The 25,894-nt window shown below is 40.0% G+C and overlaps 1 protein-coding gene across 1 annotated transcript in view; it reads right to left on the bottom strand.

Moving 5' to 3' along the window:
• Positions 1 to 25,894, bottom strand: part of RASGRF2 (Ras protein specific guanine nucleotide releasing factor 2) — a 122,335-nt gene that overhangs the window by 50,789 nt on the left and 45,652 nt on the right. The window contains exons 3-15 of the mRNA XM_059492233.1: positions 23,288 to 23,435; positions 21,691 to 21,780; positions 20,210 to 20,463; positions 19,232 to 19,311; positions 18,590 to 18,783; positions 17,298 to 17,407; positions 15,248 to 15,366; positions 10,514 to 10,674; positions 9,448 to 9,514; positions 8,512 to 8,648; positions 5,339 to 5,421; positions 2,362 to 2,610; positions 1,224 to 1,612 (exon numbers count right to left, since the gene is read on the bottom strand). Of these exons, the coding sequence (XP_059348216.1) occupies positions 1,224 to 1,612; positions 2,362 to 2,610; positions 5,339 to 5,421; positions 8,512 to 8,648; positions 9,448 to 9,514; positions 10,514 to 10,674; positions 15,248 to 15,366; positions 17,298 to 17,407; positions 18,590 to 18,783; positions 19,232 to 19,311; positions 20,210 to 20,463; positions 21,691 to 21,780; positions 23,288 to 23,435 (2,081 nt within the window). The remainder of the gene's footprint in view (positions 1 to 1,223; positions 1,613 to 2,361; positions 2,611 to 5,338; positions 5,422 to 8,511; positions 8,649 to 9,447; positions 9,515 to 10,513; positions 10,675 to 15,247; positions 15,367 to 17,297; positions 17,408 to 18,589; positions 18,784 to 19,231; positions 19,312 to 20,209; positions 20,464 to 21,690; positions 21,781 to 23,287; positions 23,436 to 25,894) is intronic.

Below are 25,894 nucleotides of genomic sequence, written 5' to 3'. Positions count from 1 at the left end.
GCCTTACAGAATCCCTAGAGAAAACAGGCATTTGCTCAGGAGCAATTAATCTATTTTAGACTTGTACCTTCTGGAGGGATAACCAGGTGACATTCACACCACCTGGAACAAATGTCACCAATGTACCGAGAACATCAAAGGCATTATTTATTTGGATTACAGATGGAATCTCCCTGGAAAACCAGCCCTCTATGCAAACATGTTAAAGCTGTTAGGTCTTTCTTTTTAACTTAATATTTCACTTCCTGCAGTACGCGGTACAACTCAAAAATCTCTCACCTCAGCAAACACAACTGACATCAAATATTCTCTTCTGCCTTTCTCCTTACACTGCACTGAAGTGAAAACAGACAAGGTGCTGTGGGTTAGAATGAGATGAGCCTTAAGGTCTCTTGCCGCCCAGACCATTCTGTGATCCTGTGGCTTTGCTATGCTGCTGCTCCTGGGAAGGAGCAGCAAAGGGCTGGGAACAGAGCTCAGCAGAACCTCGGCCAGAGGAGCAGCAGTGTGCCAGGAGTGTCCTCCCCTCTCTACCACAGACAGTGGGGGCAGCTGTGAAGAGATAACCCAGGCTCCAAGGCCCAAAAGGGATCATCTCCAGCACCAAAAGGGCTCAGGCCCCAGCTAACAATCAACATCTCAGTCTGGAGAGCAGATGTGGGAAGAGATAAAAGAAATGTTCCTGACTGTGTTACAAACTGTAAAAGACACACGAGTTACCACAGAGGCAGAAGCCTCCTACACCTGAAAGTGTTTGAGACTTTTCTCTGGAGTTTGGACACAGATTCCATGGATGCTTCCCTGGGGATTGAGGGAAAGGATCTCCATGTGTGCCACACTAACAACTGGATGGTTAAGAGCCATTGAATGCTAAGTTCTATTATTTCTTCACTAGCTGTAACATTTATAGGTCCTTTCAACCTCATGCTGTATATATCTATTAGTAGTTTTGCTTTTGTCCTTACTCCTGTGTAATATTAGTTTGTTAAAAGTCTTATATCTGTTAGTTTTTTGTCTAACAAATAAATAAATAATTTATTCTCTAATAGACCGAATCAGCCATTATTACAGCACTTGTAAACAAGAGTGGGGTTTGGGGTGCTGGGCACCTCCATAAAGCTGCTGCCTGCTGCCAGAGGCCTGGGCAAAGGGCAGGGAGTTATGCAAACGCCCACATGCATTGTTACCAAGCAGCCAGCAGCACGCTGGTGGGCATGGAATACCTCTGCGGATGCTCCTCCTCAGCTTGTTGCAGAGGTCCAGGCGCGGGTTCTCCAGGCCGTCCTCGGCCGAGCCCGGGCTCTGCTCGGGGGACGGCAGCCCCCGGCTCAGGTCCAGCGGCGCCTTGCTGCCCGTGGGCGGCGGCGACGTGGCCGGGCTGTAGCTTGAGGTAGGGCTGCTGGCCACAGACGAGGCTGAGAGGTCCAGGGCGCCGATCCTGGAGTTCAGCGGGGAGGTCAGGGAGAGCTTGCGGGTCCTGGCAGGCGAGGAGGTCCTGGAGAGGGACAGGGGAGGAGGAGAGGAAAACTTGCGGCACAGGTGTGGCGACTTCCCGTCAGCCAGGTACTCCCCTCTGTTGTTTTGACTGGTGGCAAAGAACAGCTCCAAGGACCTGAGAGGCAGAGACACAAAAAGAGCAACACGGTTATTGTATTTGTGGGGTGCCCCAATGAAGGAAGGAATGATCAATCTGACTTCATGTTCTGAGAAGGCTAATTTATTATTATTATTTTTTCATACTAAAGAATACTGTACTATGTAAGTATACCAAAGAATACAGAAAGGATACTTACAGAATGCTAAAAAGATAATAATGAAAACCCATGACTCTCTCCAGAGTCCCGACACAGCTTGGCACTGATTGGCCAAAGAGTGAAAACAACTCACAGCAGAATCCAATGAAACAGTTACCTGTTGGATAAACAATCTCCAAACACATTCCAAAGAGGCAAAACACAGGAGAAGCAAATGAGATATTTGTTTTCATTTTTCTCTGAGGCTTCTCAGCTTCCCAGGAGAAAAATCCTGGGCAAAGGGATTTTTCCAGAGAATGTGAATGTGACACATGGTAGCAAACACTGAACAGATTTAAGTAAAAACGCTTCAATTTTAAACAAATCTGCATAGCACTGCAAAATCTGTGTGACACTTCATCCTCAAAGCTTGGGCATATAGCTGAGACAGACCCTCCATAAAACTGGTGTCCTGTTTACACACTGAGAACCTTTCTCTTAGATTATTTACAAGCACAAAGCAGCAATGAGAAAAATGCCCACAAAATGAACAATGACCGATGCTGTGACATCTCTCCCAGAAATCTCTGACAGAGAAGTGCCAGGAAGGTGCCAACCCCAGGCTCACCTGACAGGAATGGAGGTGAAGGGGCGCCTGTAGATGTCAGAGAGCTTCTCCAGGACCACGGCGGCGGTGGTGAAGATGCGGTAGGTGTGCAGGAAGGTGTTGAGGAAGTCGATGCTCAGGAACCGCAGGTCCGTCAGCCGCTCCAGGAGGCGCTCCACGCTCGCATAGCGGATCTGGGGCACTTTGCAGGAATTCAGCGTTTTGCTGAAGCAAATATCAATGTCATCTCTGTGAAGACGGGCGTCGGATCTACGCAAAAGTCAAATTTAAAACACTTTACCAAGGAGTCATCATGGCTAAGATGATGCCTTCAGTTTGAGCTTTCATATTTTCTAGATTCTGTACTGCACTGGTACATAACTCTGAACTCCATTGTCGTGGTTTGACGCTGGCTCAATGCCAGTGCTCTTATGAAAATACACTCTCTCTGGTGTCTGCTGTGAGATGTGACCAGGAATAAGCAAAGCAGGCCTCTACTTAGAAATAAAGGAAGGAAAACTTTATTAACTAAACTACAACTATATGTAACAAGAAACACACAGGAAAACATGAAAACCTTCCAAAAACATTTCCTCCCCCCCCACCAAATTTCTAGTACATCCATCTTTCAGATCACCAACTCTCGGTCTACCACCACCCTTTAGATAATCAATTCTCAGTTCATCAAGAGGAGAGGAGTCATCCATATAAAGTGTCAGCTGTTCTCCTCACAGCTCAGTCACACAGAACAATCCTTGTCCAGCCCCAGAACCAAGGACACCACTGCAGCTCCAGCCCCAAAAAGTGCAAACAACAGGGAATGGAGGGGAGCAACCTGGGAGGGTGGGACTGCACAACCTGGAGCTGGAATTGGACAATGACCCCCAATATGGAAATGAAACAAAGCTCATCAAAGTGTGAAAACTGGTGACTCAGAGTCCATCTTGGGTGTAGCCACAGCTAGGCTCTTGTACTGCCCTAGTTGTGTCTTTTGAAGGCCTTTTAATAAATCCCTCCTTTATTCCTTTAACACTGTCTAGCCTCTGTTCTAGGCAGCTTTTCAAGGCATCAAAGGAGTGGTACCCCTTTAGCTGTTCCTGTCAACACAAAAGAAGCAAAAATTTATGCACTATTGTGTTTCATCAATGCAGGAAAACTTTTAATTTGTGGTGACAAATGCTTCCATAACTAAGGGAACTTAAATTTTATTTTTGGCAAATGCTTTGCACCTCAAAGCCCAAGAAACTGCTAATCATGCTTACATTTCTGAAATGGAACAGGTGGCAGAATTGTCCTCTCTTGTCTCTTTCAGGCCATTGTGGCCCATAGGTCAATATTACTAAAATCTCAGTTTGGAATACTTGATTGCAACGTTTTCTGCTGGGATCAAACTTTTTCTAAAATAAAGTAATGGATCTTAAAAATTAACCCCTTAGTTAGGTTTAAGGCCTACCTGCAAATTAACACCTGCCTTCAGCTCCAAGAATTACTTTTGATTTTAAGAGAAGAGGGAACAGCACAAAACATTTCAAATTTCGAAGCAGAAACCAAGAAAAAACTTCATTTTAGTTAAAAAACCAAAATCAAAAAACAATAAATTTCTGCTTGGAAATATAAAAAGAGAATCATTTACATAACCCTACCCATAGGAGAGGGGTTTCCCCTCAAATTCTGTTTTGTCTAGTTTGTAAATATACAGGATGAATACTAAGTAAAGCATCTTTCAATACACCCCATCTCTCTCTGCCTATTTTGTTATAAATTATTAGATTTTCTCACAAGAAAGATCAGGATATTCCACACAGTTCTACACTGTATTACATAAAAGAACCAACAACCACAAAATCTTGTTTCTTAAACTAGGCCCTCCAAAAAGTGGCAATTTTTTGTTTATATCATCCAATGACATCTGACTCTGAAAGTCAGACTGTGCTGCAAATCAGGCAAGTCAAATTTAAGAAGGAGAACACCAAATTTGTGTTTGTTGTGAAAGTCCTGTATGTTCTTCAGAATTAATATTCCTTTCTGTTGGCATGGGGACTGAGGTCCTGCTGTACTTTGAAAGGGGACAAATGTACTTTTAAAACTCAGCAGGTAACAGAAGTTTTTACACACTGGAGAGTTCCTGGAATAAATCTGAGGACAATAAAATGCCTTATTCCCAGGGATCAAAGGTGTGTGCCCTAACAGTGCATTCCCAGATGCTTTCTCTCTCCCATTTCTAAGCACAGAGGAGAGGAAACAACTACAGAAGAGGCATTTGAAAAACCAAGAGATGTGACAGATAATAGTGAAAAAAGTAATAGCTTTATGTCTATCCCTATGTTCCATTCACTTATATATTCATTGGATTCTAAAAAGTAAAACTCATGTAAATTGAGGTATGCAGAAGATCCAAGCTGTGTTAAAAATCTGGAATCATGTACTGAAAATATCTCACTAGAAACAAAAAACACTTATTACAATAAATAACTGAGAGAAACCAAAGATAAAGGAAGCAGCCTTATAAACAATGATGCTACTTTGATGTGATCAGTTAAAATCATGAGAGAAAGTAATTTTTTAACAGAAATAACAGAAATACAGAGAACAAAAACTTTGGCTATTATAACAAAATACCTTTGAAAATGGTACTTGCCTGCAGTCACATAAATTCTGATGACTTTGTAAAAATATCCAATAAAAATATGAGATGACAAGGAAAAGCTGAGAACAAAATCATTCATCGGAGGCGTAACTGAAGCCAGCTACTGAAAACCTAGAAAAATCTGAGTTGTGATCCAACACTGTGAATTGAGAATTTACCACTCTGAGTGATCCCTACAACTCCAAGAAAGGAGTTTGAAAATATATGCTTTGGAATATAGAATCAGTTCCATTCAACAAAAATGTGAGAAAAAAGAAATTAAAGGTTTGCATTCTCTAAACATATGCTTTCTCTTGTTAAAATTTTTATTGAAGAAACACAACAATCTATTTTGTTCTCTGTTGCACTTACTTGATCATATGTGGCACTGTGACTTTGGAGTTTTCTTCAAACACTATTGTCATTAATCCATTGCACCTTATATTATCAATGCACTGTGGAAATAAACGTTGAAAACTGTTAAAGTCAAAACACTTTTCATATCCCTATAAGCTCAAAGCACAGCTTTTGCAGGGTATGGGCTGATTAGGACAAGGTATTTTCTCAAATGAAAAGCAGTGATGCAAGAATTAGAGTCGACATGCTTCTCTAGCCTTTGCCTCTCAGGGTATTCAGTTCAGAAACCTTTTCTTTTCCACATGATTAAGTACTTTGAGTTGGAAGTGATATTTCCTTTGAAGCTCCTTTGAAAGGGAACAAAACTCATTATTTCTAGTGTTTCCTGAAAGAGTGTAAGCTTAAGAAATCAAGACCACAAGAAAGTCAGAAGGCTTTATACTCCAAGGGGTATGGTAATACCTTAACCTCTACCTCTGTGCAAAAGACTATAAGGGAATATAAAAGCTTCCAGAAACACATTTGTAAAAACAAATTCAAGTGGTGCTCCTTGCGAAACGCAGCTGTGAGGAAGCTGTCCAAGCTGCTCCCTGCAAACCCTTGTATAAATGTTTGAGGCTGGGAATTAGGAGGGACTTTTAAGTGCAGTTTTATGTAGTTTAGATGAGCCCAAAGAAGGGAACAGAGCTGGCGAAGGGGTTGGACCTCTACCAAACCCTACAGGGCTCTTGTCTTCATTACACTTTCTACTTTCATTAATACGTATATATATAAATATATATGTACACATATATAATTATAATTTTTTTCTAATATATGGACAATCTCCTTTCATCAGTAAAAAGGAATTCCAGAAATTATCTCACACATTTATCCTGACTTCAAGAATACATGTCGCCTTCAGGCTGTGGAACATTTCATTTCAAACCAATGACTGATACAGGGTTGCTCAAACCTGATAATCACAGGCCTCTTCAGGTTTAGATTACATCTATAGTTTTAAATTTAAAATATCATCTATGCAGTTTTATGCAGGTTTCAATTCAGGATTTTAGGATTATTTGGAAAGTGCAGCTGCAGTAATTCACAGTATGATTTTCTCAAATCATTACCTAAAAGCAGTGAGAAACACATTTAATAGAAGTACTTATATTTCCCCTATTTGACCTTGAAATAGTTCAAAGAAGCCCTTAGCACCAATCATGGTATCAGATGATTTTTTAAATTATTATAATTTAGGCTAAGAATGGACTTAGTAGCATTCTTAAATGGTCTATCTGTGCCAGGAAATTACTCCAGTAATTTTACATATCAATGGAACAACAATAATTTCCCGAAAATCTGTTTTGTAAAAAATTCTCCAACCATGTCAGTCTGTAAGACAGCAAGTTGTAGCTCATACTGTATTTTGAGATTTTTATTTGCATATTTTTGTCCTTTCAAAAATGTTAATCTGGCACAAAATAAGTCAGAATTCTTATTTTTTAAGCAATTTCTCCTCATTATGATGATGATTCATCTGGAGATGTTGCCAGCAATGATAGCAACTTTGGAAATGCATGACATTCCATGCTGATATTCCTCTAATCAGCTATTTCTCTCTAAATTAATAGAGGATAGGACCTGAATTGAGAACTATGAGAGACGTATGTTCTTGTTTGTGTGCATAAACAAAACACAAATAGCCTTGATTTAGCTCTGGTTAGATGGAAGTTCAGGGGTTTTGTTTTGTTTGGTTTTTTTTTTTTGCATTCAACTTCTTTCCACAAATAGATTATGACAAAGTTTGTCTATTATGTTTCAAGTAAAAAGCAATTTCATAAAACCCCAACAACGTATCCCTGACATTTAAAAAAATTTAAATACCCTTTTTGTTTATTCACAACATTGACAGTTCCTGCACACTGTCAGAATGCTCAGCAATTATTTATAATGGTTTGTTAGCATTCATTTTTGGTGGAAAAAAGAATTTAGCCCATTTTCTTACTTCATTTGTGATGTGATATGGTATTACTTTCACGCTAGGACTCAGGTGGTTTTGATCTGTATGAAAATCATATATAAATCAGTACACGAATAAACCTTCTTCTTGAATCAAAATAGGTGTCTAGATGGGCTCTCCTTAGACATAAAAATGCTTACCACTATGTTTGTTGATGGACAATTTTGAAATTTATACACCATCTCTGTTTTTGAGAAACACACTTCCCTGGTGACTCAAATGCAATGACAGAATTTTGAGGAGAACAGGCAGCACTAATGGTTTTTCACAGCAAATCAAAGGTGTTCATCACCCCTGTGTCAGGCTGCTTTTTAGAAGCTCAGATTGAAGGAAGACCTTACCAAAACCAGCTGAGAAAAGGTCTTAGGTTGGAAATGGGGGTGTGTATTCCATTCCCACCTGCCAGAGCTGGGGCAGTTCTCTGCTGTCCATGGGGCAGTTCTCTTTATCTCTCCCACAGCCAATCCTCCCTCCAGGAGCTCTCTGCTGTCCACGGCCCATTCATCATTAATCACCTTCTGTCCACGGCCCATTCATCATTAATCACCTTCTGTCCACGGCCCATTCATCATTAATCACCTTCTGTCCACGGCCCATTCATCATTAATCACCTTCTGTCCGTGGCCAGGGAGTGTCCCTGCAGGGCTGATCCAATCCCAGCATCCCATGGGGAGATGCCCCGCCCAGGGGAGGAGCCAAGCATTCCTGCCTGGATCCAATCTGAGCTTTGGGACAGCCCAGCAGCCTCTGCCCCCTGCCCTGCCAGAGGAGCAGCTTTCTGCTGCCCTGCACGGCCAGAGGGAGCCCAGGCCCATCTGCAGCAGCCCTGGAGCTGCAGAGGAAAACTCCCCCCTCGTGCAGGATCCCTGCTGCAGCAGAGCCACAGCTGGCACTGCAGGAGGGCTGAGCCCCCGTGGCATGGGGCTGGGGCACCGCCCTGGCACTGTGGGGCAGGGGCTGTGATCGCTCTGGCTGTGGGTTGCTTTGTGCTATTGCATTTGTATTGTTCATTTTCCTGGTGAAGAACTGTTATTCCTGCTCCCATATCTTTGCCTGAGAGACCCTTAATTTCAAAATTACAATAAATCAGAGGGAGGGGGTTTGCATTTTCCATTCCAAGGGAGGCTCCTGCCTCCCTCAGCAGTCACCTAGCTTTTCAAACCAAGAAAGAGAAGCACTGAGGTACCTGACTGATGTCACTTGTCCACGCAGCTTTCTCCTGCCGTGATGGGGCCAAAAGGACAACAGTGAAAGGAGGAGCATCCGTGGGCTCCACTATCAGCTTGAAATCCAAGTGTCCAAAAACTTGCCCAGAGCCTTTTGCTTTAGAGCCAGAGGGGGAGAAAAAAAGTCACACCATGAAACATCATAGCATAGGGCAAAGAAAACAGTGATTTCATTTACAATGGAAAAGCTATAAAACATCTTGCTGATAAAGAGCAAATCCAATTAGGTATCCAACAACTCATTTTGTTGTTCACATATTGGGATTTGCTCTTCAATATAAAGTTTCTTATAACACTTGTATGCTAATACATCCTCACCATACTACAAGTATCACTCAAATTAATAAAACTACTTTCACAATTCAAGTGCAAAACTTGACAAACTGCAGGATGGAAAACAAAAGGAGTAACAATAAAACCAGCCTGAGACTGTATTTTGTAATGCCATTTGAATAAGCTTGCACTCCAGATTTGTGGGGAGCCCAAGGCCAAAAGTTCCCATTAATTCTTCCAAATCAGTCAACTCCCATGTATTCCAGAAAGCAAATTATTATGCAGCTTATTTAAGGCTTATTTCCTTTTTTTTTAATTTTAATTTTTTTTTTTTCCCTGAGATGCTCTGGGTGAGCTTGAATACAAAAGCCACATTTCTCCAGCCAACCCTCTTGAAAATCCAGTAAGGGGTGTTAACAGCAGCAACAAATACAACAAAACAATGCCCCATCCAAGCCAGCATGTCCATTAGTAGAACAGCAATTTTAATGGATGAGTTTTACACTGTATTCTACTGGTTTCACAACAACATATCTATTTGCTCTTATGAAAAAAATAGAAAAAGGTACTAATTTTAGGAAACTAGAAACTGTACTTACTACTGACAGCTGAATTTAACTTACAATCATCATCACTCGCTTCTGTCTCCTCGACCAGAGTGCATTCTATCAGAGACAGAACACCTCCTGTCTGTGGAAACAAAGCACATTTCACACAAATGTTATTTATTCCCATTTGTCACAGGTTTTTTTAAATGTTGACAGGCCTGACTCTAACATTTTACATTACTCAGAGCTCTAAGGAAGATACATCAATTTCATGATGCACATTTTTTCCTTAAAGAACTAAACTCAAACTGATTAAATATAATGTTTTTTCCGAATCCAGCAGATTAATAGTACAATGCACAAAACTTCTTTCACTTTTATCATGCTTTAATTTATGGCACACACAGACTTGCTCACAAGTTCCAAAAAAATGAACTAGAATTTCATCTTCTGAATGTAAGTGAAATACATACAAGTTTTCTTAAAGGTTCTGTTAGACTCTATTTATTTTGCATAAGTACTTGAACTATGTAAGAGGTGCAAAGTGGTAAAGTACATGACCCTTAATAACCTCTTGGTATGCCAAATTAAAATTCCATTCAACATAACCAACTCCATGAACTATCAACATCTCCTTACCCACAAGCCAGCACTATGAAAGACAGATTCTCAACAAATATAACTAGATTGTTCTTAGATGACATTTTATTTTAAGAGAACATGCTGTTCATGAAAACTGAATTGACTTTGAAAATTAATTTTATTAGAGCTCTGGAAAATGTTCTTTGGCAATTCTGCAGGGTTGTACTGACTGATTTATGCACTGAAAACTGACTTAAATTCAGTGCTACATACACTGAATTTATTCACCATTTCAAACAAATAGATACATCAATGCCTTGTTCCTAATCTCCAGTTTACTAGAATTAACTGGGTCTAAAAAAAGGAAATTGACTGAATTCTGTTATTTGCAATGAAAAGATAAAGCAGCTAAACATTGTGCACCACCCCACTTTTGTTTATAACCACTAATGCAAAGCTCACATGAAACCCATAAAACAGCAAAATGTTGGCAGTTCACCAAAGATGAACTGCCAACATTTAAACTTAATACAATTAAATCATAATATGAAGTCCATACCTTAAGAAGATGCAGTTTTCCTCCTGAACTTCTTGTACAAATTAAGAAGTGTTTTGTAAATAAGAAGCATTGTCTTTCTCCTTCTTTCTTCAAAGACAATGAGCCCAGGCGAACTTTACTCAGCTTTCCCCTCTCAACTGAGGGGACCTGGATAAGGGAACCTGGTAATGAAGGTGCAAAATTTACTGTACTACAATAATATTTAGTAGGTAATGTTCAAACTGTTAATTCATTGAACACTATTATATTATTAACACAACTCTTCATTCCAGTATCAATGTGTATCAGCGTCTCTTTCAAGAACAAGTCAATCTCTTTTTTACTGCACAGATTCCCTTTTTTTTGTTATCATAAATAGAGTCAAATACAGTCTAGACTAACATTAGTGCACATGGCAGGATTAGATCCAGGGCTGATTAAGCAATTAAACACGCCAAGAGGCCATTGATCAGAAAACGCGGCTGAACAGCAAACACCACTCTGACAGCCACTACACTTGCAAAAGACACTTCCAAACCAAAGAGACAGAGAATGGAAAGTTCTTTTTGATGGAAAAGAGTTTGTGTGTGTGCCCATGTACAAGAGAGATGGAAATGAAGCATATCTCTTCTTCTCATCTTGTACTGCATAATTGTCAGTGCTCCACAGCTCATCTGAAATGTGTTGCCAGTAAAACACTCCCGAACTAAATTGAACCTGCTTGCATAAGCCTGAATTTTGCTTTGCAGAGCTCCAGGCTGGGGACAGCTCTGCTTCTCTTGCTGTTTCACATCTCAGTCTGTGACCAACTTTTCCAGATTGATCCCACCATGTGTATCACCTCCAAATTTGAAGCAGGAGTTAAATTTGGCGGTGAAGTGCAACTCCTCTGTAGATTAAACAGAAATATTTCTACCATACAACTTGCTGTTAGCAGACAGGGCAGCCGAGAGACCTCCTAGTCTCCTTCCCACACATCTCTCCTCACTATTACCTTTACACTGGCTCGTGCCTTGTTCCAGCATCAGGTACTCACACAGCTAAAGCAGCATGAAAATAATGCTGGGAAGAGGCAGCTGATTTAGCTCCCCGATAGGAGCAAGGTCATGAAAGCACCAAGAAACTGATGATGCAAAAGGGAGCTGCACAGCAGAACAAGCAGGAGGAGAAGGCTCTGACCTGCCCCTTCCAGATACGAAGTGGCACAGCTGCATCAAAGCTCGAAGTAGTGGTGGCACCCTGACACAACGTTAGCCTGACAGAATTATCCATGGAATATTAGATTAGCAACTCTTACTCTGTGTTGTCAAAAGGATTATCTTTCTGAAAGTTCACATCCGCAATCTTAAATTAACAAACAGAGAAATTGCAGTAACTGAGAAAGGTGCTATTTATCTACATTTTTTCTACACTTAGCTCTCTCTATATATATTTAAGTAGTCTTAAATTATTAATATATAAAGTTCTACTGACGTGGGAAATTACACAGCAGTAAATTTGCCAGAGAACAGTGTTCTCTGACAGACATTTCACACTTAGACTAAATGTATAACACAACTTGTGTCACCGAAACACAACAGTGAAGTTATGCTCTAGAATTTTGCAGAGGAGTTTGGAACATTTCAGATTCACTTACATTCTGACCCAAACCCATAAATATTTACTGGCTGTTGTGCATTTCCCCTGGACAAGCAGCCAACCTGCTTCAGCTGTAGGAGAGAGGGAGGAGATCATTTCCATGTGTTGGAACCATGACTTTTCCGTGTTACACTGACTGTCCCTCAAGCCACGCTGCAAGGCCAGCATGTTCAAAACAACTCCCAGACAAAATTCCCTGGGTACTTTTAGCCCTAAAATTCCATCTACACATTTAGGGAAGCAATATTCAATCTGTACATTTTGTTTCTGCTTTGCTTAGTAAAGTAATAGTACCTATAAATATGATATTCTTACAGAAGTAAGGTCACTGGTAATTTTTGTTTATTTATTTATTTTTACTTTCATTGGAATGCTTTCAGGACTAACATGCTCTGTAATGCCATAATGGGCTGAGGTTAAACAATATTCTTGCACAGAGCTGAAATACTGTTAATAAGGTAATAGAGAGCAAACCTCTCTCTAAAAGCAGAAAACACAGACTGCATTTTATCTATTTCAAACGTGCAGAGAGGAACACATCTCCTACACAGACTGCATGGCTGACCCCAAACAAGGACCTTGGGCATTCTCATCAGGCTTTAGTGGTTAACAAAACTGGGCATTGGCTCTACCACAGACTTTTTCCTCTTAAGGAAAAAAAATGGCCACGATTGGCCAATGTACAGATGCAATGAGCAAGTGAAGCTAATTTTAGAACATTCATTAACAGTACAGTTTGGACAATAGTGTAATCCCATGAATTTTTATCCAGCCTCAGGCCTTAAGCACTTTCAGCACTTTAATGCTTCAACAGTCACCCTTCTCAGCCTTTGCTCAATCCAAGGAATATAAAAGGCTGGATTTACAAACAAACCCAAGCATTCAGAAGTCTACACTGAGCTGTCTGATTTACCAGCTCAGTCTGGGTTTCCCCGTGCTGGAGGTTTTTGGCTTGTTTTACTTCTCAGAGTGTTAAACACTGGAAGAGGTTGCTCATTCAGGGAGGCTGTGGTCTCTTTGTCCTTGGAAAGAATAAAATACTGACTGGGCATGGCAGAAACCAACCTCCTCCAGCTGGTGCTGCTTTGAGACTGGAATAGGTAATTTCCAAAGTCCCTTCCAGCTTCAGCATGATTTTGTGGTTACAATATCTTTATCAGCAGAGGTAAATTCACAGCAGCTGACGGTAGAAGCATCAGGGTGTTTGAAGGCAACAGAGGGGCTTGGGGTGCTCAGCTGTTTGTATGTCAACACATTTCAGACTCCCTGAGTGTCCTTCAGCCTCACAAAGAAAACATTCCTCACTTGTTTGCGTGCCTGACTATAAAATCTGTACCTAAGTGAGAGGCAGGGAAAATCAGACCCCAAGAAACTCGAATGAGAATTCACAATCTGCATTGCAAAACACTGCCAGGGACAGTTCCTGTGCTCTCAACATGCACAACTCAACAGAATCAATCTCTTCTTAAAAATAATAAGTCTGTAACACATAAAAAAGTTGCCATTAACATCCACAAAAAAAGCCTGAACAAAGGTAGTGGCTCCTCTCTCCTGTTTTAAGCTGGAAAAGAGGTTCCTGTGCCCATCTACATTAATCAAGACAACAAATGGAAGCCTTACTGAAACCAGAGGAGATGGACACCATGCCAACGTGACCCCACTGTCAGATGTAAAAGGAAAATGGGCTCCATTACTTCATTTGCTTTATTCAGATTTCTGCCCTTGCAAGAATCACAGGCAGTGGATGTTCCACCAGATAAGCTGATACAACCTTCTGTAACACAGACTCCTGACCACTGCCCTCTGACTGTGTGCCTAGAAATAAATCTGAATTTAATTTACTTACAGGGTTTGGCCTTGGGACTAACAAGACAACAGTAATTTGTACAGATTGATTCCCACAGAAAAAAATTCTAAATTTTACTTTTGAAGCAGTGGGTACACAGACAAAACACTGTCAGTCAGTCTTAATGGGAAAACCCCAATAAATAAAAATACATATTTGTATTACATATTGTAATAATCTTTAAAAAAATTCTAAACTTTAATTATATTTCATAGTACAAGTCAACCTAGGATAATCACAGCATTATAATTTTTTGGCTGTGGGTGCAAAACAACTTGGTTTTTTCCTGAAAGCCATATTCATAACTCTTAAAACACCTCAGAGATTAAAATGAATGCATGTAATGAAGAATCAAGTAATTTAATAGGGTTTGTAAAAACAGTATTGTTAGTGTACTGTAAAAATAATATTGGAAGTTATTAGAGAAAATTCATAGTTTGGCCACATAACTACAGAAACAGCATAAAATGCATTACAAAATGTACAGAAAACCTATTAATTACCAAGTGCAATATGGCCCCATCAAATACCAGATGTTCTGCTGAGGTTATCTGGAAAAGTTTGAGGAAGGGATGCACCTAAATTATATTCCTAACCTTTCCTGAGTATTTTTAATGCTTTTCAGCACAAAGGAGCAAAACCTGTCATAATCCTGCAGTACAGATCTGTAGCTATTTTGTACAAACCCAGTAACTGGCTTCAAGAGATCCAAAAGTAAAATATTATATAAATGGGAGAAAAATAAGCTAAAGTAAACATCACCAAGTAAGAATTGCAACCAATTTGCAGTTCCTGGCAAAAACCCCTGTCCCTTATTTAAAATCCCTTATTTAAAATGGAAATGTTATTCTAGCAGAGTTTTTGGGAACTTAACAACAAATTCCACCTCTGCTGTAACTGATTTTCAACAGAAAGAGTTTCCAAAGCTGCCATCAATAGGCAGAGAGGAGAAAAGTGCTGCTCTTCCCCTTCTCCATCCCCTTGGGACCACAGTCCAGGCAGAATGAGAATCACAATCTCATGGGGGCTTTGCCACTCACGTGCTGCTGATTTTTCTGCAGAAAGCAGCACAGAACTGAGGTCCAACCACGGCCCAAAATCACCAGTTTTCAGGGCACTTTGTGACTCACCCTGCAGGGACAGGGGGCAGGCTCAGGATGCTGACAAGTGCCCGGTGCAGTGCCCAGCCTGATGACGGCAGTGTGAGCCCTGCTGCCTTCAGTGCAGTATTTTTCATGATTTTTGGGCAGCTTTGCAGAGGAATGTCTTACCTTGGCGTATAAAGGTTTGGCTGGTATCTAGCAATATGTCACAGCCCTCCACTATGGTCCTCTCTATGGCCAGGTTCTTCCGGATGTTCTCTGTGTCACTCACCTCGTCGTGCATCACTCTGTTGGGGACAAAAATGCACTTTATCTCCCCAAAACGTGCCTCACACCTGCTGAGTCTCTGAAGACACAGTGCATGCCCTTCACCACCTGCTACAGATCTACCCACCCAGTGCCTCATCACTCCAGTGCAGGTCTGCTGCCTTTTTTCCTCTCCTTTTCAAACCATTCTTGTGATCATTTTGATTTTTCAGCAGTGGAGCCAATTTGGCAGATTAGTGACTGTTCCTGAGCACATCTGACAGATGCCACCGAGCTACAAACACTTCACAGCTGATAGAAGAGAACCTGATCCTTAGTGCACAAACAGGAAAGTGTTGCCTAGAATTGTGTAGGGCATATTTAAGATTTCCTTTCCATGGCTTTAGGGTCCTCCTCTGTCCCTGTTTCAGGATAGAATTCAATGTATTCTTTCCTTTCCCCTTTCCTTTCCCCTTTCCTGAAATTTCCTGAAATTTCCTGAAATTTCCTTTCCTGAAATTTCCTTTCCTTTCCTGAAATTTCCTTTCCTTTCCTGAAATTTCCTTTCCTGAAATTTCCTTTCCTGAAATTTCCTTTCCTTTCTTTTCCCCTTTCCTGAAATTTCCTGAACTTTCCTTTCCTGAAATTTCCTTTCCTTTCTTTTCCCCTTTCCTGAAATTTCCTTTCCTTTCCTGAAATTTCCTTTCCTTTCTTTTCCCCTTTCCTGAAATTTCCTGAAATTTCCTTTCCTGAAATTTCCTTTCCTTTCCTGAAATTTCCTTTCCTTTCCCCTTTCCTGAAATTTCCTTTCCTTTCCTGAAATTTCCTTTCCTTTCCTGAAATTTCCTTTCCTTTTCCTCAACAACCACAGCTTTGATATTTCAACATTTCCTTTTTCTATTGTTCTTCCTATAGGCATTCTCCCCTTACAGAGAAAAATACAGATTTTATAATTTTTTTTTTTTTTGGTGCTGAAACAAATCCAGGAGTTTATATGCTCTTGCAATTATATTTTCCTAAAGTGAGACTGGACTGCACTTCCTGGAATCTCCCCCTCCCTCAGAACTACCTTAAAGGGATGGAAATGAGTCAGTTAATTTTACATTTATGGTCTCTACTGACTTTATGAGCAGAGAGGATCAGTCAGTCTCAGACTCCACAGACACTTCTGAGTGTTCAGTGGTGAATCAGATGCATCAGCAGTGAACTCTGACTTACGTGATGAAGCCAGTCCAAAGCTGATTTATCTGCTCGTGCAGATCTTTTACAAGTAAATATTCTCCAAGCACATCTTAAGTGAATACTCCAGACACTGAATATTTATATCCTGGAGTTCACTCATGGTCTCTTTGTTCTCAGCAGAAAACTGCTTTTCCCAGACAGGAGAAACACATTTCCCACTGGGCTGATGAGAGGAACATCTGAGAGAGGTCTGGGGGTTCAGGGAAGAGCTTCATTGTGCAGGTTTCCACAGGGAGCAAAAGTTCTCAGAATATATCTTTAGTTCCTGCTTATCTGGCATGATTTAAAGCAAATATGAAATTCACTTTGCACACTAGCACACTAAAATTATAACACAGACAGAGAACTAGGTGCTTTCCAAGACCATAATTATTTAAAATCCTCTTCTCTCTTTAAATTAAGAAAAATAAAATTTCTTTATGTAAAGAGAACTGCTCTGTTCATAACCCAGGAGTAGGTGGTTTCTATAGTGATTTTAATTCTCCCTAATCAAAATACAAGGAGACACTTGGAGATTTAAATTTGCCAAAAAGAAAAAAAATTTAGAACAGACAAAATATTACACTGAGATATTTTTGTTATTTTTCATTATCTTCTGTTTTGGGTTTGATCCTTTTCTTTACAATGCATATATTTTTAAAAGAGCAAAAGCAAGTAAAAATAAAGAAAACTGGTTTTTCTTTTCAAACCTTAAATTCAAAATATCAGAGATAAGGTAGAAAAATCTTACCTTGAAAGTTCCTCTAGTTTAGATTTAGCAAATTCAAGGCTTTTTCTCTCAACGTGTTCATGTGGTGTGTGAGCCAAAAGTTCATGAAGTGTTATAATATATCTGGGAATCTTGAAACCAATAAGATACAATATCAGTAAATCCATATATACCTTCCCTCAATTTTAATAGATTATGAGCATGTAAATTTCTTTTGACATGGAAAATACCAGGTGACCTGGCCGCATTCAGATAACATTCACATTGCACAAAAGGAGATGGAAGAATGTCCAGTATTTGATTATTAAAGGCTACAGGGTAACAAGGACCCTTCAGAGCTTTTAACCAGAGAAAGAAGGGCCCTTCAGAGCTTTTAACCAAGTGATGGTGCAGCATAACTGGTCTGACACAACAAGATTTATGTAGGAGGAGAGGCAAAATAATGCTCATGTGGAAAGTCACCAGCAATGACATAATAACATTCCTCATCACCCAGGAACAGGACCATTTCCTTCCCTCCCTTGACCTGGCTTCAACTCAACCCAAAGAAACCCCAAATCCGCAAAAACTTTAAAATATAACACTTCAAAAATTAAAAAAGTATTGTTGCAGGTGCTAATGGCTCCTTAGGCTAATACGAATAACTGCCCTCAACATAAGTGTCACTGATGCCCCTTTTATTTTTTTTTTCTCTATCTGGCTTTCCAAAAACTGCACAAACTGAGAGGGTTCACTATTCCTCTGATGAGCAAAATGTCAGGTTAAATGGAAAAGACATAAATTTCTCATGCCAGTGCTTCACAGACATCTTAAAACAGCAGAAAATGTCTACTCCAGGCAGATCACAGTAAAAATCAGGAGGGCAAGCAGAGTTTTCAAAACTTCTGCAGTTTATTTTTCATTTTCTAAAGACCAAGTCACTCGAGAGCAAAGCAGGGAGAAAGATACCAATGAATTCCCAGTAAGGTGCCTATGGGTGCTCAAAGTTCCTGACTATCACCTCTCTCTGGGCTTTATAACCAGGGGTCCCAAGTCAACGACCTGCTCCCTGCTAATTTTCTTCGGTGCCATCCTCATCCCACACTCCCCCTCAACATTCCTGAGACTGAGCAAAGATGAGCCAGCATAGCTGGGGAGGAGATCCCCACAGACAGAGTCTTGGTGTAACAAAAAATAAATTACGCCAAACTAATTTTCAGGAGAGCATTTCTAGTTAAGCAAGATGAGCCCTCAATCGATTGCAATGTCAGTAACATGAAATGAATCTACCAAACAGTAAAACCAAATATACACAAAAAATACACAGGGAATACCTGAAACATGGGGTAGGTAAGGAAAGTTTCCAGCATTCTGCCCTCACATGCTGGGTTGGCTTCATATTGCTTCAAGAGTTTGTCAAAATCTCTGTTTTGCTTACAGTTTGCCAGCACTTGTAGGCTATATTGATGATTCCGAACAAATTCTTGATAAATGTTCAGCATTGGCAGCAGAATGTCAAATAAGTCAGCTAAAAAAAAAGCAGGAAAATGCCTTTTTTTTTCCCCAGCTACTCATGTATTGAAATACATTTTTAAAGAAAATATGTTTTCCAGTGTTTTCTCTGGAAGTGAATTACTATAATCAGTTCTGTTTCCAATACACTGACAATTTAGAAACATTAAACATAGCTCTTTCACCTGCCCAGTGATGGTTGTTCTGATTACCTAATAGTCAGATAGCATCACCAAAAATACAAGTCTAATCAATGATTAGGGCAGAGGAATTCTCATATACAGACCATTACTGCCCGCATGGGATTCCCACTACACCTCATCTTGTGGTTTTAATCCTGTATATGCACATTCCTTTCAAAAGGGACTTTTAAGAAGTCATGTCTTTGGAAAAAAAAAAATCCCTACTGATTATTCAAAAATAAATATGAAAGTTATACCCCTACAGAAAATAAAGTATCTTACCTAGAATTAAGGTAGGCCAGTTAGCTATTCTTGCTTTTAAGCCCTGGTGAAATATCTCATGAAGAAACATGATTGTTTCACTGAAAAACAAGTATTTAAACAAACAAAAAGACAATTCTGGTTTTATTTTCTGATTAATAATTCACAGAGAAACATCTCTTCCTCTTTTGCACTTTGCTAGAAAAAAAAACAGAAGACGGTTATTGTTATGGAAATAAGTGCTTCCTTTTATTGCATTGTTTAAAAATACTAGCTCACTGCTTCTAAAAAACTCATAGTATTCAATATAAATATTCTAACATCGTATTCATATTCTAGCAAGGGAAAGGAAACCTGCCTCATGACTAAAGGAATATATTCTGTTTCTCAGAAGTTTGGGGCAGGCTTGGATGCAATCCCAGTCCTGTATCTAATGTTAGATGCCTCCTGGGCTACTTGAACATGCTCATTACAGCAGTACTTGGATGCCTAATGAAAGAACAATTCCTTTTTTGCAGGATATGAAAAGACAAGTGAGAGGGAATGAGATTCCTTAGGCAGGACAACAGAAAATAGAAGCTTTGACATTCTCATCCTCGTGGTCTTATCGGGATCATATGAGGCCACTAAGTCCAGTTTTGTTCTCTTAAGAGAAAAAAAGAAACAGGAAAGGTGACAGAAAATTATGGGAACTGCCCTAAGAAGCACCATCAGTCCTTTTTTGCCTTCAGCAGAGGAAGACACAGAATGCAGGGAGGTAAAGAGGTCATGCTGGTTTCCAACAGCATCATCTGCAGCACCTTTGCCTTTCAGCCCTTGGAAAGTGTCTGGCTCAGTGACACCGCCTGCACCAGATCCAAAACAGGAGCCAGGACTCTGCCTTCAGCTGAACCAGAATGGGAACAAGCATTCAGGGACACCCACCAAAAAAAACCCCAAACAAAAAGCCACAGAAACTTCCCAAACCAACAAAAAAATTCCCAAAAAGGTCCCCTCTACCTGTTGAGGAAAATGCTGCTGACATCGTCGTGGCTGATGGGCGGCTTCTTGGAGCTCGCTGCCATCCTCAGGGGCCGCAGGAAGCAGTTCACCAGGACATAAAGCTGGTGCACGTACTCAGACTCAGCCTCCACCATGTTGAAAACTATCTGGTTCCTCTTCCTCATGCTCTCTGCATGAGGAGAACAAATATAGTCTTGGACAATGGTTTTCCATTTTCTTCTGCACAGCCAGCCCCGCATAAAGCTCTGAACCTAAAAATGGATCACGCAGGAAAAGAAAGTTAAAAAAACATATTACGTGACTTATCATAAGCTCTTCACTGTAGAAACAACTCTCAAAATTAAAAGTCTTTGTGCAGAAATAAAAATGTTCCTTTATTGATATATAATTGTTCTGTAATTAAATATATTTTACTGTTTGTAAAATATATTTTACTGTAATTAAATATATTTCTGTTTGTTAAGGGTCATAATTGTTGCCAGGAAACAGACTGTAAAACATGGCATACACAGAAGGGAATCTTTCACTGCAAGCTGGAGTGTTGTCCCCTTCCCATCAGCAGCAGTGCAGTTCCTTCTTCCTCCCCCTAGAACATTTCTCTTATACCCCAAAGGTGTCCTGCAATACCTCCAGGTAACACAGTCCAGCACAGACTCAATATCATTATTGGCAGAATTCTTTATTTTTTAAGGTCACTTTGCTTTCCATTTTGAATGGATAACAATTGGTATGGGTATTTAAAGCTAGGTATCAATACATTGCTTGGTATCAGACACCAAGGCAACAAACGTGGTATTCAAAAAGACAGATGTTTGGCATTCTTAAAAAGCACCTCTATGTCATGGAAAAATCTAACTAAGCATAATATCTTTTGAAGTTACAAGTGGATTAAAGATTACAGAAGAGGTCTACATCTGGTCACAGGAAATTTCATTATGTCTGTGCCCTGATCTTGATTCATCTTGAATGAGAAGTGCAAAATTTCGCTGGTATCAGTTTACTCTGAAAAAATAACTTAAAATAAAAAGGGCCCAGCTGTCAAAATGACCAAGACACAGAATACACTGAATTACATACAGATTCAAAGCTCTCTTGCTACTAAAAGGGGCATTCCCAGCTTCTGCAACAATGGTTAATCTACACGAAAAGGAAAACTCACACTACGTTACCAGCTCAGGGCTGACCCTGGCTCAGACTGCACACCCCAAAAAAAGACAGAAACCAGACATGTCCCATAAAGGATTTCATGCAAATACATCACAAGATAAAGTGTGGCACAAAAATACATGTAATTGAAGAGATTTAAGTAGGGGCAGGGCAAAGAAAAACTTGCTATTCGACTGTACTTAAAAAAAAAAAAAAAAAGCCAAACAAACAAACAACAACAACAACAACAAAAATAAAACCTAGACCAAAACACAGAAGGACACCCCTCACCCCACCCTCCTCCCTTTAAGCACAAAAGACTTCATGTTTACCTTCTTAATTTTTTTAATATCTGGATCTTCATCTTCCTGGTTGCCTTGATAAGGTCGCATTTTTTCCTTTGTTTTATTCAGTGCTACAATCTGACAAAACCAAACACTCATTAAGTGCTTCCTCAAGTTAAGGAAACCCTTGGTTGGAGAACTACCAGAACAACAATTTCCCTTCCCCCAGCCTGTGGAACGGGCACAGAATGACCATCACACATTTGGGGACAGGGACTGGGCACTTCAGGCCAGTACAGATCCCGGTCCAGCTGGAAGGGGGACCCAGAACCAGCAGGTTCTGCCCCCAAAACTAACTGTGCCTTTTGGGCTTTATCAGCCTGGGACTGCCACAAGGTCTTTAACAACATCCAGGGAATCAGAGCAGTCCTGCACAGCCCTTAACACCATCACAGCCAAACTCAAACCTGAAGGCAGGGAGGAAACAGTGAAATCAGTGGCACCCACTCTGCAAAGCTGTGTGTCATCTTAGGGGGATGAAAGCATGACAGGATGTCAGGAAAAGTAACCCAATCAGCCCAACAGACCTCAATATTTCAAAGAAAATCATTATTCTACGGAGTCACTAGGGGACTGTTATATATTAGCCTCACTGGGTTCTGTCATTTTCACAGAATACTACAGAAATTCTGAACATCACTGATGCCTTAAGTGTGAGCTTTCATATTTTCCAGATTCTGCACTACATTAGGATATAACTGAACTCTGTATAAAGTGTTGTCAGCTGTTCTCCTCACAGCCCAGTCACACAGAACAATCCTTTTCCAGAACCAAGGACACCACTGCAGCTCCAGCCCCAAAAAGTGCAAACAGCAGGGAATGGAGGGGAGCAACCTGGGAGGGTGGGACTGCACAACCTGGAGCTGGAATTGGACAATGAGCCCCCACATGGAAACAGACCAAAACTTATTAAAAGTGTGAGAATTCACGACTAGGGGTTCATCTTGGGTGCACCTCTGTAGCCACAGCTCTCTTCATAGAGGGCAGGCAGGCACAACTTCCCAAGGATATTTCCTGGAAACTGCAGCAAGGAACCTCAGAGAAAGAGAAAACAATTCTTATCTCTATTCTCTGCTCCTGATGCTTTTCCACATGTGGAATATGTTAGGAAGATTGAAGAGAGTTCTCAATTGGATTCTGGTGATGGTTGTTTATATTAATTGGCCTATGGGGTCAAAGCTGGGTCCTCACTGTCTCACACAGTAATGGGTATTCCTGTAATATTTTTTAGCATTCTTTTAGTATTATTTAGAGTAGTATGTCTTAAATATAGTATAATACAATATAATTAATAGAATATAATATAATTTTAATAAAGCAATTGTTCAGCATTCTGAATCAATGGAGTGAGATGCCAATCATTCCCTGTATCAAGGGCTCCTGATTCTGCTATACACCTTGGGTGGAGCCATGGTCAGGATCTTGTACTTCCCAAGGTGTGTCCTTTGAAGGACTTTCAATAAACCACCACTTTGTTCCTTTAACTCTGTCTAGCTCTGCTCTAGGAGCCTCCCCAGGCATCCCCACAGCCCTGCACCCAGCAGAAGGCTCCAGTCAGTGAGAGCCTGGTGGCTCTGCCACTCACCTCTGACTTGAGCCTCTCGATCTCCGTGTCCTGGTCCTCCAGCTGGTGCCGGAGCTGGTTGGCCGCCACCTTCTCGGTCTCCACGATCTGCACCAGGTGGATGTACTTCTGCATCAGCACCTCCCGCTCGATCAGGATGTCCGAGTAGCTGCCAGGGAAAGAACAGGTCACTGAAAACAGCCACATGATGGGTTTTAGTGGTTCTAGTTTAAGAAGGCTTCTGCTCCTGAAGCAATTGTGAAAACAGAGACTGGTTCAGGTGAAAACATGTTTTAAATATGTGCCTAAAGAACTGTTCATAACTACTGTATTTGTGGGGTGCCCCAATGAAGGAAGGAAAGATGAATCTGACTCCACATTCCCAAAAGGTTAATTTATTATTTTACGATGGTATAATATATTAAACAATACTACACTAAACTATGTTAAAGAATACAGAAAGGATGCAGACAGAATTCTAAAAAGGTAATAATGAAAACTCATTACTCTCTCTAGAGTCCCAACACAGCTTGGCCCTGACTGGCCAAAGAGTGAAAACAACTCACAGCAGGATCCAATGGAACAATCACCTGTGGGTAAACAATCTCCAAACACATTCTACATGTGAGCACAACTCAGGAGAAGCAAATGAGATAAGAATTGTTTTCCTTTTCTCTGAGGCTTCTCAGCTTCCCAGGAGAAAAATCCTGGGCAAAGGGATTTTTCAGAGAATGTGAATGCCACACATAATAATAATTATTATTCTTGGCGTGATAGCCAACTGTGCAAAACATTACTATTGTTAGATATTTATTATTTTTATATGTTTACTGTTGTTAGATATTTACAACTGTTAGATATCTAACTACTAGTTAGATAATATCTACCAATAGTAAATATCTAACTATATAGTTAGATATTTACTATTGGTAGATATTTACTATTGTTAGATATTTACTGTTGTTAGATATTTACCTATTATTAAATACCTATTATTAGTAGGTACTTAGAATAGAGACTTAACAAGGAAGAGGCTTTATCAAGCATCTAAAAGGGGGGAATGATGCCTTAGGATTTAGCTTTCATATTTTCCAGATTCTGTACCACATCAATATATAACTCTGAACTTGATATAAGTTTACTTAGACAAAATAATCGTTTTCCAGCCTAATATATTTTTAATAAACACCTACTTTATGTCTTTATTCTGCCTAGTCTCTGTTCTAGAGGTCTTCAGGCATGACAATCCCCTCATGGGACATGGACAGATAACATAGCCCCAGTGGCAATAAGACTGCAGAACCATGCTTGTTTAGCTTCAGTTATAATGTGCAGCTTGATCATAAACCACCCAGATCCTAATCACCAAATCATCCAAACTGAGACAGTTTAACATCCTTTTTTAGACTGCAGCAACAGTACCCAGTTTCACAATATTCAGCTACTGAGAGCAAGATAACTGCACTTTTTATGAGCTTCTAATTCTCATGCTTGGCCGAAGAACTCAGTAAATTCAATTTGTTTTATGTATTTTAAGGTCCTGATTTTTTCCCATCTTTCGGGAGAACTTGGGGAAGCATGTAGCACTTCATCAGAACTATTTCTCTCCATCTGCCAGATCAATTTATGGAAGAATTCCCATCAAAACTGTCATTTTAGTGTGCTAACACATGTTTTATATTTTAGGCCTTTTTAAAATTACTGAAATAAATGCCTTTAATCCAATCAGTATCAAGAACCACAGTATCAGTCTTTCCTTTAGCTCTTGGGCAGCTTTTCCCTGCAAAGGGACAATATCCCTAGTGCAATCAGATGCCACAATCAAAGCCCCATGTCAGAAATGCTTCCCAGCTTCAGGCAGAGGAGAAAACAGATTTTCCCTACACAGCATCTTCACCAGACTGACCCTGAAGCAGCAAAATCCAGACACTTTGCTGCCTCTTACCCTGAGTTTTAGGAAGGTTGTTCCTCTGAGAATTATGGAAATTTACAAGATAAAGACCAAACAAAACACAGCAGAATTCAGGCCCTAAATCACTGACAAGGGATCCATCACTGTTTGATACCACATCTTTTTCTATCGCTGAGTTTGAACACAGCATTTAACAGCAGGAACTTTCTGACTGCAAATCTCTTCCCTTTAAATATCTTCCTGCTTGTTACAGCGCTCATAAAACAATGAATATTTGCTATTAAATACCATGAGGTTCCTAAAATTGCAGTAATGTGCATCCTCTACAATGTGGTTTTTCTGTAAATATTTACTTGTATTTCAATCAGTGTTAGTGCATCTCCACACTGGAGGGGGCCAATATTAACCACAGCTCTTGCATTCAACACCTAACCTGGAAAACAAGCTTGGATTTAAAATAATTAGAATAAGTTCCCACAGCTATCATAAAGTAAAAGGTTTTTTTCCTTGTACAGACTATAAAAAGAATAAGAAGGGAATTTAATTCTATTACATTTGCTGTTATATTTTGACTGCTGCAGAAGTAAACAATACACTGGAAAAAGGAAGGTCAGGACACCTCTTCCAAGAAGTAAAAACCACACATAAATAAACCTATCATGAAGCAATGCACTTATCATTCAGCTGTACAAGAAACATCAGTAAAGAATGAGATT

This window comes from Ammospiza nelsoni, chromosome Z (genome assembly GCF_027579445.1).
Source record: "Ammospiza nelsoni isolate bAmmNel1 chromosome Z, bAmmNel1.pri, whole genome shotgun sequence".
NCBI lineage: Eukaryota > Metazoa > Chordata > Aves > Passeriformes > Passerellidae > Ammospiza > Ammospiza nelsoni.
Note: the sequence above shows the minus strand (reverse complement) of the source record. Positions and strands in the feature narration are given on the sequence as shown.